General features: G+C 39.6%; 3 protein-coding genes across 4 annotated transcripts in view; 1 reads left to right on the top strand and 2 right to left on the bottom strand.

The window, feature by feature from the left end:
- The window catches only part of LOC135343037 (gelsolin-like protein 1), a 133,219-nt gene that overhangs the window by 23,673 nt on the left and 91,361 nt on the right, over positions 1-18,185 (bottom strand). The gene's annotated exons all lie outside the window — the stretch shown is intronic.
- On the top strand, positions 9-11,113 carry LOC135343032 (solute carrier family 15 member 4-like). The gene has a single exon (XM_064539958.1). It carries the CDS (start codon positions 7,642-7,644, stop codon positions 9,166-9,168), a length of 1,527 nt encoding a protein of 508 aa, XP_064396028.1. The 5' UTR covers positions 9-7,641; the 3' UTR covers positions 9,169-11,113.
- Positions 11,034-15,496, bottom strand: LOC135343024 (uncharacterized). Its single transcript, XM_064539949.1, has one exon. It carries the CDS (start codon positions 15,478-15,480, stop codon positions 11,131-11,133), a length of 4,350 nt encoding a protein of 1,449 aa, XP_064396019.1. The 5' UTR covers positions 15,481-15,496; the 3' UTR covers positions 11,034-11,130.

The following is an 18,185-nucleotide window of genomic DNA, read 5'->3' as shown; positions in this document are numbered from 1 at the left end:
CCAGTAACACATCTCGTACATCAGGTAATTAATGGTACGTATAAGTACACATCTCGTATATACATAAGGCAATTAATGGTTGGTCATACCGTACATTGAAGAGGCTGCCCTATACATGTACAATGTATATAGCCTCGTTCTCGGTCTGAATATTGAGAACGAAGCTAATGTAAGTGTGAACACAAGAAAGCGGAGTAGATAGAGCCATACGTCAATTTGTCACAACATCATTCACGTGCACAAAATAGATAATTATATTCTCTTGTTGCATTTTGAGTGGGCAGATCAAAGGAAACACTGTGCCAATATCTGCCATATGGCACAGGTCAAGCCTTGAACTGTGCCACTATCTAGATACTGGCATAGTATGGCTGAAGTTACCTAAAGCCCACCGTCCACCCTCCACCCAGTAACCTGAAACGGTCCCTTTTAGTATAGTATAACACTGTTAACAGATTCAGTGGTAGGCAGAAAACAGCCACCACAAGTTAGTTGAAACTAGTTGTCCTATAAAAGGAGTGATGTGTACACGGAAAGGAATGCAACAAGGAATGCAGTTGTTACACAGCTCACTCGTGGCGCACATTGGCTCAGTAGGGCCTAAGTCACTACTGAGCCAATATATCCCATGTGGCACTGCATGTGTCACAATAGCCTCGATTCCAGGCCGCTTGAAAAAGGCGGCCTGGTATACCTTGTATGCGCATGCGTGTACATTACCCCCCAAAAAGGGGATAATCTGTGTATTTGTGGATACTGTCAGTAAAATAAACCGTATATACTATTTGTATTCTGATTTTACAGTTCGTTACATAGAAGTATTGTGCAAAGATGCATGACTGAGTTCTTACGCCCTTTATTGTATCAAGCCAAGTCTCTACTTAACGACACCCTACACTGTAAGGCTACAGATGTTATAGGAAAGGCATGATGTGTTCCTGTGGGTCCCCTGATGAGGCTGTGGTAATATAGACCAGGCAAGTGTTCTGCTACTAAATCTTGCCTTTATGTTTGACAAGAAGTCATTGCTGAAGATAAAGAAGCTAATGATTATTCCTGAAAGCTTTTAATAAGCTTTAACTCGACACTCAGGAAGTTATTCACTCAAGATCTACTGATGTTAAAGAGTCCACCACTATTCCTAGCTGGCAGCTCTAGCTGTCTGGGAGGCTTTCTTGAACTGTCTCTGATAAACAGAGCTAGAAGAAGCAAAACTGCTGCAGCATAATTATTCTACTTTGATTAGTGTCTCTGAAAGCTGCCATTGTGGTCACATTGTCATACGTATTACTCCCTTTTGTAACTTTGTCCGGTTTTTTACAATTTGTATGATGAAATTGTTGTCAATTATTTCGCGCATGCGCATACAAGGTATACCATGCCGCCTTTTTCAAGCGGCCTGGAATCGAAGCTAGTGTCACAACTATAACATAATCTAGATGACTATATTTACAATCACTATCTACAACAAATCACAAGCTATCTAAAACCATAGTTACATAATTATAGTACAAGTGTTAATGTCCTTTCCAAAATGTCTTGTGGAACAACTTCGTCCCAATCGACTCTGGACTCCCTGTAACATTATCCTGGCCTTCGGAAATGGCCCAAAATGGAGTGACCGAGTGTGTTGGTATAGATCTCATGGATATATAGTGAGTAAGTCTTGTCATCTTTGAGCTCCGGCCCGTGATACTCCAATCTCGGTAATCTGACTTTTCTAATTTGTCAGTAGACGTTACAACCCTCACAGCCACAGGTGTGTGTGGTTCAATTAAGTCGAACAGAATATAATTGAACAATGCTTTACCGAGTTGTGTGTGCTGAGTCACGAGATCATCAGTTTTGGCTACATATCGAAAAAAGCTTAACATCAATATGTTCGTGAGTTCCTGCTTGTGGTCTCGAAATTGTTCATGATATAGCTTCATGTGGGCACATAAAAATTATATGATGTTAGATTCAGTAACTACTCTTACTACTATACAAACATTACTTGGAGTATGCAGCTCCAGTCTGCATGGTCCCCGCACAAATTGTGCGACGTCAGTAAACTAGAAAAAGTACAGAAAAGAGCAGCAAGGTGGATACCAACCAAATGGAATAGAATACAGTGGGATAAGAGGAGTGTAGACAAAATCTCAACTGGCTCCCTCCAGCTAAATGTCATGAGTTTCTAATCTGAGTATAAGATAATGAACAAAATGGATTGCCTTCAATTTTCGGATTTTTACTCCTACATATTCGTTCTCATAGTCTTTCCTTAGTTTGTAAAGACACTAGTTTTTTTGTTAATAGTGTTTTCCTGTGGAACTCGTTACCCGCTACAATTGCCTATTATATACTGTTGTTCATATACATGTATGTATTTTTAAATCTAACCTGAAGACTTACTTATACTCTAATTACTCTAATTATAGTCTGTATTAGTTTCCTTGCTTTGTTTTGTAGACTTACTAGATTCACTTTATTTACGTGTTTTGTCTGTGTAAACAATTCAATATTCACTTTTGTTTCTAATTATACGCATGCACGCGCATACACGAGAATTGTGTAATAAGGCCAGGCAAAGTAGATTATTAGTTTCTCACTAACAAATTTACTATTGAATCCACCCACGCGCAAACGGTGGTTACCAGGCCCTCTAGTGAGAGGGGCTGGGATTGAGGCTATTACTGATGATACAATTTCTGGTTTGTGTAATGAATATCATTATAATGTTGCAATTTCAGCATAATGATAATGACCCATAATTTACAAAAATCATGTGATAATTATGGGAAACTACTATATATAATCTACTATACTAACTGTAAAGTAAACATGAAATGAGTTTCATGCAGAGTTCAAGTCAGGACAGATACTTACAACTGCCATAATTATAGTTGGATACTCTGAACTACTATATAGAGTAATCCTGGTATTAGAATCAAGTTGTAGCAGTTCTACTATAGGCAATCATTTTCATCGAATATCGATAAGTTTTGGTGGGACCCTTAATTTGTGCAGCTCTCCACATCTGTTTTACAACTCAGTCTCCTGTACTGCGTGTAGACGCAATTTCATGTGATTATTGACTGGCGACGCATGGAACATTGATCGCTGCATGACTCTAACTCGACTACATCAGCAAGAAGAAGAAGGCCTGGGAACGAGGCTACATTTTAAAAGAAAAAACTCAACAACAGTAAATCAACTAAATGATGGCCAATCGAACCCTTTTCGGTAAGGTGAGATGTTATTATTCCTGGTTTTGCTTGGAATTTCTATGGTTGCATGTGCTACCGTATTTCTCAAGGGCTTATATAAAACCCTTGACGTATAAGCCCTTAACGCCGTTCACAATTGAAATAGCATCGGCTCGGTTTCTCTATCTAACGCAAACAGAGAACTGTATACCAACTTATTTAAAGTCTCCTGAAGTGATTGGAGACTCTGACGCTTGTCAGTGTGATGTAATCATCTTGAGTTACAAACAGAAGTGCGCTGACACATCATTGCATCACGTCCAATACATATTCAACTCTAGTAAGTCTACAACTTGGACTGTTGGAAGAAACTTGCTTTACGAAGCAGCCAAAGAAAGGAAAGAAAAGTACATGTACTACATTTTCATACGATGATCTTGAACTGAAAAGTATGATTAAAAATAGCGCACATAATCCATGGAGAATGTATGAGAAGTCTCTCAAGACCTTTCAACCCGCTGTAGTTATCATCCCCCTAGATAACGAGTATAGGGGTTTCTCTACGGAAAATTTGTCCGAGGGGGTGAATTGTGAACTCACAGTATACGTACAAATATACCACATGGATGCTATTCTTAACGCCTTTCACTATCAAGTGATGGACCACATACTTCCATACACACCAAAATACGATTCGGTGAGCTGGTGGTACTCACAATTGTTTACTATGATCAGGTGCAATATCCTATTTAATGGAGAGGTAGTTATCGACCCTCGTCTTAGAATACGAAACCCAAAGCATCGCAGTTACCCACGGACCCTTCTTACCCATGATATCTACCAAAATATTGTCGTTGACATTCGACCAGAAATACCAGACAAGTATCAAAATTCAACGAAGCCCATTTTACAGCAATGGTCAACAGATCATAACTCAAAGTGGAAGTTGGGCCGGCAAACTTGCAAACGTGATTTGTCTGTGCATCCATATAGACCTTACGAGAATCTGGCTTAAAATTATAAATGTTAATAGATCAATATTTTTGTATCGAGTCAATTAATGTATGCGTGCTCAAAGTTATGTGATAATCATCGTATTATATTTACCCGAGGTGTGCGTGGGAGGCCACGGGTATAGTAATAGCTGTGCTCTACTGCAGAGACAACTATACTAAGTAGAATAGCTACAGATTTTTCTACGCAAGTTGCTACGCTAAGTCTGAACTGAAACTATAAAAAGACTTCAAGATGGCCTCTAAGCGAGTTTTAAAATCCACCGGTCAAAATTTCCCAAAGTTGCTCAAAGCCTATATAGAAGCTATCACGCACTTGCACCTGCATTGCAACGGTATAGAGCAGTTACACCCCTATATACATGCGTGCACACGCACACACACACACACACACACACACACACACACACAAACACACACAGAACAAACTACACTACCATATACCCCACTGTGAATGCAATTTTATATATACAATGGATCAATGATATAACTTGTGCATGTGGCAGTGTAAGCCAGAGGAGGTCCGACATGCCTGCATTTCAGCCGAATAGGGGTGAACGACACTTAATTTATTGAGAATAGCAAGAATTCAATATAATCACAGTTCATAACAGTTAAAGATGGAGTCTCTAGATTACGGTGACTATAATGGCAATGTTACTCAAGAGTTTCCGTATTGGCAACCACTCGTAGCTATTGACATCATCCTTTATTTAGCAGTAATACTCCCGTCGACACTATTCTGGAATCTCACTGTCTTCACAGCCTTCATTAAGAGCAAGCTCGGCAAAAAGCCTCTAACGGTGCTATACAGTTCTTTGTTATTGATGCTTTGTGTGGACAAGATTGGTCAATGTATAATATCCGTAACAGTCACACCAGACTTGCTTAGTTGTACATGCAACGTTATAACAAATTCCATAATCAAAGCGTTTGGTACATTTTCCACTGTTTTTTCTGTGCTGATAATTACTTGCCAGAGCTTGTTACAGCTACAAATCATCAGAGGGAAGAAACAATGGAACAGCTACAGAAGGATCATCCCTTGCATCGGAGTAAGTTTTCTGGCTGGAATGTTTTGGTTCACAGTGCTACTGATTCCGCAGATCCTTCTACCAGCGTCATCAAATCCTTGCCAGCCATTATGCATACAGAATACTACATTAATAACTTCAAGTGATCCTGAAAACATAACTTCAGGAGCATATTTTGTGTCTACACTGCTTCCAGCTTCTGTCATAGTCATAGCAACATCAGTTTGGTCTGTACAGCTATTTAAGAAAATGTCCGTCAGGCAAAAAATCCAAGAATACCGACACTTGAACAGAAAACTACTGCTAATGCCTATTTTGATGGTGTTTATCGTCTTATGCAATGGACTATTAGGTTATTTGTTTGGCAAAGCATTTTCTGAAGTTTTAAAGTTAGTAGGAGTGAAAGATTACCTTGGAAACTGGGCCAGTTTCGCAGAAGGTGTGACATTTGCTTTTATCAGCTGTTTACACGGAGTGTCCTACCCAATCATACTGCTCTATTTCAACACCAAGTTGAGAAAGAACTGGACAGAACAGCTTTGTACTCGGAAGTCAAACAGAGTGCACTCGGAAATGACTATTATCACAGTAGTAGGAAATGCTAGCACTAAGCATGAAGGCTCAAACACATCGAAAACTGTTTTTAACTAGCTATAGTAATAATTAATGAAGCTACCCTACATGCTGTCTTTAACCCAATCATTAATTAATTTTAAGCACCATGATAGATATTATGTATATTGGTTGCACATAAATGACATACCAGTGTAGGGGGTATATAATAGCAACCACATGTGCGCTACTATATGCACACAGAGCCGAGTTGCCTCACCTTCCATCATAATTATACAGTAGCCTTAAGTAACGAGCACGTACTCAAAAAGGTTCTTGACTAACTATAGTTGGGCGAAGTCCAACCGACACGAAGCATATATAGTGTGCATGTTTGTTCCATTGCAGAAAATGTGCATCCTATAATCATAATTATTGCTACTTTCAAAAGTGAGAAACCTTGCAGCTCAGATCTATACATGTAGCTGAATGGCGAGGCGTGCTGGCTTACTGTATTTCTCCAGAGATGCTGCCAAGGCTACTATAAAAGAAGCATGGTCTACTTAGTAATCTATGAATGAAACTTGAACAGTTGTAATTAAGTCATAGATTGTTTGTGATTTTGTATTTAAGAAGGACTTGTCTTTGTTTTGGGTTTTGGGAGCTAGTGCTGTAGGATTAATTTGGACAAACCTTTGCTATAATTATGTGTGCCTTTCCTGGTCTCAGAAAAATGTTTCCAGAAACTCTATATAAAGGGTCGTCTTATAGCTGGTTGTATACCTCTCCGTGTGCTAGATCTAGAAATCCAGTTTGTTTTCTGCCTCTACTAAATCCTATATATAATTATTATAGAAAATATAGAGTCAAGGTGTATACAGAAGTGAAATGGCACACATAAACACAGAATCGCTTAAATGAACCGAGTGTTGGCAAAGGACTCCCTCAGAGAAGCAAACACATTCCTCACCAGAGTAGTTAGAGCATGCAACTCCAGAGCTTGTCATTCGACACATGACCCTCAATTTTTCTGTGGTTAGGAATAATTCCCGTTTATTGCAGTATCAACGAAACCATATGGGGCTAAAGTACAAAACAAACTCAATCGTCCCCCAATCCAAGTAACACCATACACAACAGCAAGAGTGGTAGTGGCAGTGGCGGGCCGGGAGTGCATGCACCTGCCAGTACTAACCGAAGATGCATCAGACATCTTAGGAAGATCACATATATGCCTGGTTTATCTTCTTCACAATGCAGGAACGTGTCCAGTAACAGCAACAAACGAAACACCAGCCTTGCATGAAAGCTTACAATGACATCATGTCTCCCAATCATTCAACTTGAGCATGTTCGCAAAAGTAGAATTCCAATTCCCCAATGCTCAACAAGCAATACGCCTGCATGGCACTCACCTACAGTTGCTTGCATGCATGAGGACAACAATGAAGTTTAATCTCAACAACTAACACATCACCGATACCCTCATCGATCAGGACACCCCGGCCCATGATCGATTTATGCAATATGTACCACATGGTATAATATTGTTGATGTAGTCTGGGACAGATTTTATTTTTTAGAGGGGAACAATGTAACAATGTAATAATGCTAATTGGATCTATATAGTGCGCATGTGCAGAGCTCAGTTGCGGCTTACCATTCATGTAGATCTATAGGTGCCAACATACACAAACAAAACAAATTAATGAACACATTCTCCTTTATCAGAGATATGCATTTTGGGGAAAAGTCTGTTACTTTCATATTCAGGAGCCATGCAGAATACAATATTGTTTGTTCTCGCTGCATCGTTTTCAAGTTATTAGTTACAGCTCGTGATCAGAACACAAAATGAAGTATTTCTATTCCAAAGGAGCCTTCCTGGTTTTGATATGGATGTGTCTACTAGGTATTACGAGCTGGTCATACTTCAAGATGTATGATACACTGTTTCAAGGAATAGAGGATGTCGGTAATTACTCTCAGTTTGGTTTAGTGCCCATTATTCCCCTTTTGTTTCTTGCTCCGTTTGCTGGCTGGTTGGCAGATGCAAGGTTTGGAAACTTCAAAGTGTTCAGAGCTGGGTGTTATCTGCTGTTCATAGCTTCCCTAATGGCGTGTATAAGTGTGTTAATATTGGAGAGCTCTGAGCTCAAACAGAGTACCATGTTACTACACTTCATAAGTGGTGGAGTGGCTCCAATAGTTTATGGAATCTGGATTATTGGATTAATAGCTTGTTTTGTGACTGCTCTAGAATTAGGCCTGGATCAAATGCCTGAAGCCTCCACTAGCAACACTACTAGCTTCATAGCATGGTTTCAAATATCTCTGTCAACTGGATTGTGGATTTCAGATTCACTTCATACAATACTACTTGAGTGTACTACTAACAGCTGGATGGTACAGTTGATGAGTTCTTTGCCAATTATCTGCACATCCATTAGTTGCTGTACAATGTTTCTCCTCGCCAAAAAATGGCTAGTTATTGAGCCAAACACGACTAAAGCCCTCAAAACTATCTACCAAGTTCTCAAGTTTGCAGCTAAGCACAAGGCTCCTATTTATCGCAGTGCTCTCACATACTGGGAGGAAAACGTACCCTCTAGATTAGACCTAGGGAAGACAAAATATGGTGGACCATTTACTACAGAGCAAGTTGAGGATGTGAAAACTTTCTTCAAGATTCTCATTGTTCTTACACCACTAGTAGCTGTATTTTCGGCTACTACATCAATTCAAACCGTATGGTATTGGGACCACACAAACAGCAGCTGTTCTTCTGTGTTGATATATGGCTTTGGTTATAGTCCATGGTGGACTGGAATCGTTACAATGATAGCGTACGAGATCATTATCTACCCATTTGTGAAAAACAGACTACCATCAACTCTCAAGCGAATTGGATTTGGGTCATTTTGTGTATTGCTAAGTAACACTGCATACTTTATCATTATCGCTATTGAAGAATTTCATTATGGAGTAAACATCACCAGTGGAAGATCTTGGCTATACATGATATACTGTGCATTCTTTGGCGTTCTTAGTAACTTCACGATCCTTGTTATGTTTCAGTTTGTATGTGCACAGTCACCATACAGAGTTCGTGGGTTGCTAGCTGGCTACGCTATTTGTTTATTTACTGTATCAATTTCTCTTGGAATTATTGTATTGTTCCTGTTTAACTATATATGTGAGTCACAGTACTGCTCCCTGATTCAGGCATTATTTTCTATCATATTGGCTTTGATTGGATTCATCATGTACTGCCTCCTGGCTCGCTGGTATAAGTGGAGAGTTAGAGACGAGGACTACAATGCACACAGAGTGGTGGAGGAGGTTTATAATCGATATCTTGCAAGTCCAACAATTAATTAATAATTTTGCACTTCTGGCCTTTAGTTTTAGCAATTTACAAAGTAATTATAGCTTATCGAATACTGACTCACTGGTGTGGCTTAGCTATGTGTGTGTAATTTAATATGAGAGTTTGTCAATGCACAGATCAAAATGTACGTATTGAAAGAAAACCTATGCACACGAGATCAATTCTTACCAGATCAACTTTGCATGAGGTCAACTCAGTAGATCAACCTCATAGTCAACTCAATTACAATCCGACTAGAAAAACATGCTAGGATTGGCCGGGGGAACCACCAAAAAGCGTGGAAACAAGAAATCAGACGAGAGCATAACTCCAATCCATTACAGCGTCATGAACATGTACAATATACATTATATAAACTGTGTTTCAGATCCATCTACCAGCTTCCATCCACCACATTATTCCATGCAGGTCACCAGTAGACTGTACTGCATGTCACTACGCAAGGATGGACTGTGTGTACCTGTGCTCAACACTGCATGTATTAGGAACATCAATTCATCACAAATCATCATGATTATCCAACAAAAAAAACATTTGCAATGTTAAAAATTGCTAGGATTGGCCAGGGGAACCACCAAAAAGCGTGGAAACAAGAAATCAGACGAGAGCATAACTCCAATCCGTTACAACGTCAATCACACGTACTGCATGGTAGTTTTCCATCCCGGCCAATATACCACGCAATTTTCACTGGTGGGGTGATGACCGATCCCTATATATTTATTATACATCCATTTTGGAATATGCGGGCATATAATCATGATGACTTGTGATGAATTGATGTTCCTAATACATGCAGTGTTGAGCACAGGTAGTCCATCCATGCGTAGTGACATGCTATCCCAAAGAACACAATACCGTATATACAGCGTGTACATAATTATTATGTTTCGAGGGTATAAATGTTTACGGTTTTCGCTGATTAAGCATGGATCGCGAACATTACACCCACGAATTTAGTATCGCATGGCATGCATGCTGAAATACGCGAAAACTTTTCTAACCGTCATTCCGCAAAAGTTTATATATACTCGCTATACGGTATGCATGTGCATGTACTACAATAATAACAGTATCACAATAACAATGTATAACAGTATAGTGAAGAATGAATAACTATAATCATTAGAGCAAAAACATGTGATGACAGTAGCGATAATAAAAAAGACAGTAGATTATCTACCAAGCATGATGATCGAAAAACGAGCTTATTCTTAAAACTGCAAAGATACACGTCGGATGGTACTTCGAGGGTACTTCCATTTCCAATCCCTTTCTTCTATATATATATATCCATGCATGGTGTCACACAAATCTGTGCATGTGGGAGAGACAGCTCTATTGCCAGTTCGATCATTACAAAGTTATATCCGTTCGCCATGTGCGACAGGGGGAATGCTCCATGAGCATCTTGTTGTACTCTACACTTCTAAACTCTTGCACAAATGTGTGCACCATAGGAATTTGAACTAATATAGTCGCGCAGCCATTAAAGTTTGTGCTTGTACGTCACATTTGGTACATTCCTGAACTACTTTGGAAGCAAAGGAATTATAGACTTTACCACACCCTTTTGAAATATTAGCAGCATACGGGTAATATATAATTAATTATGCACACCTGTAATTTATAAGATCCAAATTGATTCTGTGTTGGACCACAAACCTGTGAATGCATGCATGCATGTATGTTTAATTATTGTCAGTGCATGGGTCAACACAATATATATAATTATGTCTCTTTGTTTGTTTTTATGCAGTTTGTAAGTACGTACATATATACATGTATGTTGATAGTTCAAAAATCACAATGTACACAATCATAATAGGATTCATATATATCATTTCTTATCTCTATAAAATGTCTATAATCTCTGTATCAATAATTATTAGCACAAATTACAATCAAATTTGCAAATGTGAATGGTGGGTACCTAAGCTAAATAAGACCGTTCATACTTCATTTCGTATGGGGCCTATTTCTGTGTGTGTAACGACAGGACGATGGATGACTCTTGGAGGGGGAGGGGATGGTCTATAGTCCTCTGTGGTGAGGGGGGCCAGTTCATCCATGTAGGATAGTCTCAGCTGTTCTGACTTCGTGGCTGGTCTGATAATAGGAGGAGTGATATAGCGATCAGGGTCAGCTTCTTCTGCTCCGTCAATGTAAGTGGGATTCATGGGGTCTCTTTCTTCATAGTTATCTACTGCTTCAAATAATTCATCATCATCGTTTTCATCGGCTACCAGATCATACATTTCCCTATCATTGTTAGGTATTTGGAGTCTAATGTCTGCAACACCTGCTCGTAAGTTTCTTATTTGGTCCTCTATCTTCAGCCATGTATTACTCTTTTTGAGTACAAATTGGTGAAAATGGTAGCATAGTGTTGTCACAAATAGAGTGAATGATATAGCCATTGACGTATTGGCTAGTGCTGACTGATCTTTCTTGGTATCTTTGACATAAGAGGTGCCGAATGCTAGAATAGCAACATTGAGTAGATAGAGATTTTCGAAAGAATCACAAAAATTACTTTTATACAAACGGCTATTCAGTAGTTTCCAGCCGATCAGTCCAACTGATACAGCCCCAGATGATAGCACGGGAAGAAAAGTGTCTGGAGCCATAGCAGTTACTAGGTTATGAGCAATCAGAGCAAAAAGGAGCAGTCCCACCCAGTAGCGATGCTTGGGAGTGAATGGAGCATGGTATGTATCCATGAATCCAATGTACTTTGTGTTCTTGGTCCATTTCATAATCTTGGAACAGCGAGGAAACCACTGTCCAAAGAAGAGGAGTATAGTAAACAATCCACCGGCAATGAGGATTATGGCAGCAGCAACAAACTGAGGAATACGATCAGGAGTGAAGAATTGTACATTGCTATCATACACCCAAACTATATCATTTGTATCATTAGGATAATCCAAGACCCTGTATTGCAGTGCAGCAATGATAAACCGTAAGAGTTTGGAATAAGACAGTAGGACGAGTGTGCCAAGGGCGGCAACTGGGTTCCTGTTGGAGAGGAGCTTTGAAAATGAGTCAAAGTACTTGCTCAAAATGATAATAAAAAGCATTAGAAGAAACAAGTAACCGGGAAAGACAAGTTGAAGGAGTACTTTTGCTTGAGAGGTCATTCCATTGTAAAAGCATGTCTCAATACCTAAATCAAGATTCACCCATGATACAAAAACTGTTAAAAAGTTATTTAAACTAGGAAAAAATATTGTTCTATTAGCAGCTACTATGTTGGCGAAAAAAATGGGGCCATGAATAGTTCCAGTTGCTATAGTTATGTTGAGCACAAGAATTACAGCAACTATTATTATGCCAGCCAGCGCAAATGGTATTAGTAGAAGAAGGTAAAGATTAGAGCATTCTTTACACTTTGACGTAGCCAGCACAAGACTGAAATTTGATTTACATCCTCCACATAAGATTCCAATTCGATTATCGGCACACTGTTTGTCGGGGCTGCTTAGACTGATGTCAACTGGCCTTCGTAAGCAATAGTCAAATGTGCAATTACTAACAATATACCCTGTTTCATTGATGGTATTTATCCATACGTTGGTATTACTTTCTAGCTTTAAGGTCCCATTTTCCTCAGAACAGTTTGTTATCTGATATTGTTGCAAGACTGGATCACAGTCACACCTGCACTCAATATCAGACTGAATTGGCTTGAATCCAATAGGGCATGTGCAGGGTTGAAATGAAATACTAATAATTTGTCTTGAAATTCCAAAATTGATGCATGGACCATCAGCATAGAGTTCCACTTGAGCAGAGCTGTCTTGTGAGAATACATTGTACTCTAATTCTGTGCACTGATCACCAACTTCCTGTTTTGCCTGTCCTTCTTTGAGACGATTAACTCTACTCTCACTGACAACAGAACTGCGAATTGTGGCATTCATTCGATTCCCAACTTGGTCAACAGCCATGACACTGATTTTAAACTTGTGTCCCTTTCTTGTAGAAATAATACGACGATCATTATTGCAAAAAATCACTTGAACAGGCTTAGAAGAGATTGATAATTCAGTGGATAACTTTGTGGTGTTACTTACGTAGTCCAATCCAGATCCATTTGAAGAAATGTAATATTCAACACTTTGACTTACTGTACACCTGTCCAAAAGACCTCCGTAAATGTCTGCTCCTGACTGGGTAGCTGTGTTGTTGGTCATGAATGTGTTAAAATAATTTCGATTATAGCTGTCCCTGTGCCACTCATATAGTTTAATTGTTTGAATGAAGCAGCCAGCAAAAATAGTGTGAGTATCATCAGTTTCTATGGCTCCTACTCTGCAGGCACCACTCTCTGTGTCATCTGCCACAAATATCCCTCCGCCATATTGAGCCGAGTTCTCAATAATCATTAACTTGACATATAATTTATTCCATGAATCTTCTCCATTATTTTTAAAGAGGTACAGTTTTGAACTTTGCTGTAGATACAATCCACCTCCATTAGTGTTTGCAGTGTTTGAGTTAATGTGAACATGTGATTGAGTAAGTTCTATAGCTGAAGATACTGCATAAATACCTCCACCATTATTCTCAGCAACGTTGTGAGCAATCTCACTCTGTTTATTTGGAGGAAGTGGCTGACCATATGCATCTACCATCTGAACTGATTGGAACTCAACTCTGCTAGAATATGCATACATTCCTCCTCCATCCTGGTATGCTGTATTTTTATAGATCTTTATTGGCTCGTTTACAAAGATTGTACTCTCTCTTAGAAATATCCCTCCTCCATAGGTTGCCGTGTTGTTGGTGATGATCACACCTTCTGTATTAATGTATAGTTGACTCTGCAAGGCACCGATAGCTCCACCAAACAAACCACCTCGATTGTTACTGAGTGTTGTAGATCCATTAAAGTCGACTCGACTGTTGAAAGCATAAATAATGCTTTCCTTAGAACTGGCCATGTTATTAGTAATGTTAGTGTCTTTTAAAATCAAGGTAGACTGAGAAACATAAATCACTCCATTGTCAACAATGTTGCTGGCTAGCGTACTGTTAAAGATAGACGTTTTGCCGGTGTTAACAAAAATCACTCCTCTATGGTCAGCTCTGTTGTTTGTTAGGTCACTGTCAAAGATGGACACACTACCTGAGTAAACACTAATCGCTCCACCATAGTCAGCACTGTTATTTGTCAGCTCACTGTTGGAGATGATCACACTACCTGAGTAAACAATAATCGCTCCACCACTATAATAAGCTCTGTTGTTGGTCAGCTCACTGTTGGAGATGGACATACTACCTGAGGCAACAACAATAATTGCTCCACCAACGTAATCAGCACTGTTGTTTGTAAAGTCACTGTTGGAGATAGACACACTGACTGAGTCAATATAAATTGCTCCACCATCAGAGCCAACTCTGTTGTTTGTCAGCTCACTGTTTGAGATGAACACACTTCCTGAGCCAACACGCATTGCTCCACCATTGTAGTTAGCACTGTTGTTTGTCAGTGTGCTACCGGAGAGAGACACACTGCCTGAGTTAGCAGCATCAATCGCTCCACCACAGTTAGAAGCTTTGTTATTTGTGAAGTTACAGCAAGTAATCACTACAGTATCAGATACCACTTGTAATGCTCCTCCGCTCACAGCACTGTTGTAATTGAACTCTGTGTTGTTGATCAGAGAGTTGTTCGATTCAATGTCAACGGCACCTCCATTGTTTCTAGTGAACTCGCTATTTATTATGTACACATCATCAGCCTCAACGTGCAGTGCCTGACCAGTGTTATTCATGAAGAGAGTGCTTTCAATTGTTGCAGCTTGAGTATTAGTGATTGTAACTATGTTGGTTTCCATCTGATTGAGTAATACAAAGTTCATAAAGCAGCAGTTCTTGATGGAGAATTCGTGGGCACTGTCAATGATTAAACCTTTATGTGAGTTTTGTGAACCAACGAAACCCAAGTTTTCGATACTCAAGTCAGTAATACTAACAAGACGTATTGTACCATTGCTATGGAACCCCACTACAGCTGTAGTTGTGCTGCCAGTAAGTTTCACATGTGAGAAGTTACGAATCAATAACTGCTCTGTTAACACATGATCTCCAGGCAGAAAGTTTAAGGTGAGATCGTCCCCAACAGATAACAGGTCTGTTTGAACAAGCTGCTCGAGAGTGAAACAAGTTCCATTTCGATATCCATTACAAAATTCAGTTGAATCCACTGGCACAATGTGATAGTGCTCGCTCCTGGTAACAGCAGCCAGGGTCAGTAGCAGCACTAACCAACTGAGAATACTTCCAGACAGCATATCTGAGGTGCATGTATGTGATGATGATTGTTGGCATGTGAATGATTACGCTGCTCCCAAATAACTGCATGTGTATATTTATTGCACACACCATAGTAGAATGCTAATTGTAAAACTGATGGCAAATTGCTATAAAGGGATTGAAATAATATAGGGATTGCCATTTGGAAACGAAGCACTGTCGAGGTACCTATCCCCGCGGTTTTAATCAGTAGAGGCTTACTTCTAACGTGGAAAGCTGAAATGAATAATCTACTTCATGAGAATTGTTTTGCTGTCTGCTGCTAAACATCAACTATTATATATTTTGTCTAAATGAGGGCATACCACACCACAAACTAGCCTCGATTCCAGCCGCGAAAAGAAAGGCGCCTTTTTCTTCGCGGCTGGAATCGAGGCTAACTAGAATATCTCTAGATCTATATAATAATTATAGCCGTATATTTCACATTTTATTAGCTTCAACTCACTTGTGGATGCTGCACTCTCAGTTTCTGTTTCACTACTTTTGTTAGTCCGATTATATAAGCGCTTTTTTTATATTCAACTAAAACAATCCATCAGCGGAAACTAATACATGTCAAAATGAGCCCATAAATGGCATACAATACATTCTATCGCTGCCACACTGGTAGTCTAGGGATAGAATACAACAACAAGTTATTACCCACATCAATACAGCAGCTGGTCTTCCCCGTTACCTGGCAACGGCGATGGTGTCTATACTTGGCTGGCCTACATTGTCTGCCTACAAATTTTACGACCAGGTACAGTTCAGATCTGTTCCAGAAAGAAGTTATTCAAAGAGCATATAATACAAGCCTCTGTGGTCTAATGGTTAAGGCACACTCAGGGGTCTCCTCTAAATCATGTAGAGATAGCATGCATGTTTAGTGATGTGTCCAAATATCGTCAATCCTCATGCAATCTCAATTCAATTACATGATTCCATATATATGCCTCTTTTATAACCTAACATGGTAAAACTGTAGGCCTAAGAGGTGCTGGGTTGTTTTTGTTATACTACCACAAACACCAGTGTGGGGCTATCCTTAGACACAGTGTGGCTTCACTTGTTTAACTTGTGTCTTGACTATGATCCCATGATGCCTTTCTTAACTGTACATGTGTGGCTTCACTTTGTGCACAACTTGTTTATGTTCTTATGATGCTAAACTTGTATGACATTCCCATTTTCGACAGTGCACTCAATCCTATACACCAAGATGTCAGAGGACAACCTTTTCTATCGTTTGCAAACTTCAAGTTCTACGTTTACTCCGAGATGTATGGTATACTTGTTACAAAGGTGACCAGAATTCGGCCGTGTGCTCACTCTGTCCACAAAGACTATGGTACTTCCTACACAAAGACAAACTGACTGCTTCCAGTACGTTGAACACACACACACACAAGAAACAGGCACAGATCATAATATCTGCCAAGCTAAAATGTAATACGTATGCAGCACAAATCCCATCTCCATAGATAATTCTTTACTTTGAGCAAATAAATCGTAACACTGCATTGCACACACAGTTACTTCCTTTAACTGTACACTGCATGCATGTGACAGTTGATTGCTATTAATTCTGAATGAACCTCTTGCTTTTAGGGCTTTGCAGTTATATATATCTCTATACCCACTCCACACTCCACCTCTCACACCTCCCACATGCACACACAGTTACTCCCTTTTCCAAACACCTTACTTCAAGACGGAACTAGAAACTCACATTCTTTGGAAATAATGTGAGAACATTTATGTGTATATATATATAGTGACCTGTTTGCATGAGTGTGCAGTGTTAAACTACTACAGTCACGTACTCATGTATGCACCTAGATCTTGCTCCAGTGTCACTATAATCATATAATTATATATATACATGCATGGTATGTGCATAATTATTAGTATTTAATTTTGACTGAGCTTAGTGCTGCGAAATATGCTTATGGTGGCCACCCTTGGGCAGACCACAGTAGGAATTGGCTTGTTTACAAAGGTGGAAACCTAATTATGCTAGGGAGATTTTGAAGTGAGATCACATGCAGACAGTCAGTCGTTGGCAACCTCAATGGCCATGCATGCATGCATGACTATTGTGTATTTATATTATGTGGGTGTGTACCTTTGATGTGGTGTGCTTACTAGACAAATTGATGGTTGTGACCATTTAATGTGGCATACCACATTCCACAACCACTCGGTCAAAAAAATTGCACAGATTGCATTAGTAATATTGCTTTCTCCTGAGTGGTATTTTAGATGTCCAAAGAGGGAGATGAATTAAACATGTCTGTGGGAGGTGTGTTCTATCATATCAGACAGAAGCTTGAGCAGTATGGTGAGCCTTTTGTTTCAAAATGGCGATACAAAATACCATGTGTTGGTGTCCCAAAAATCAACTCGACTTTATCTGGTAGGGATAGACTCGATGTGTTTTATCAACTCGATTTTATCCAGGTAAGGATCGACTCGATGTGTTTTATCAACTCGATTTTATCCAGGTAAGGATCGACTCGATGTGTTTTATCAACTCGATTTCGAGAGGATCGACTCGATTCCAGGCCGCTGGGGGAAAAGGAGAGTTTCGAGGGAGGCTTGATAAAGAGGCTATATACTCTTGCAACAAAGGCGCTAGGCTCAGACGTAGACAAGGGGCACTGAGACTCTTGAGGCCACATGCACGCCTACAGCAGCT

Source organism: Halichondria panicea, chromosome 10, assembly GCF_963675165.1.
Source record: "Halichondria panicea chromosome 10, odHalPani1.1, whole genome shotgun sequence".
In the NCBI taxonomy this organism is placed as follows: domain Eukaryota; kingdom Metazoa; phylum Porifera; class Demospongiae; order Suberitida; family Halichondriidae; genus Halichondria; species Halichondria panicea.
Note: the sequence above shows the minus strand (reverse complement) of the source record. Positions and strands in the feature narration are given on the sequence as shown.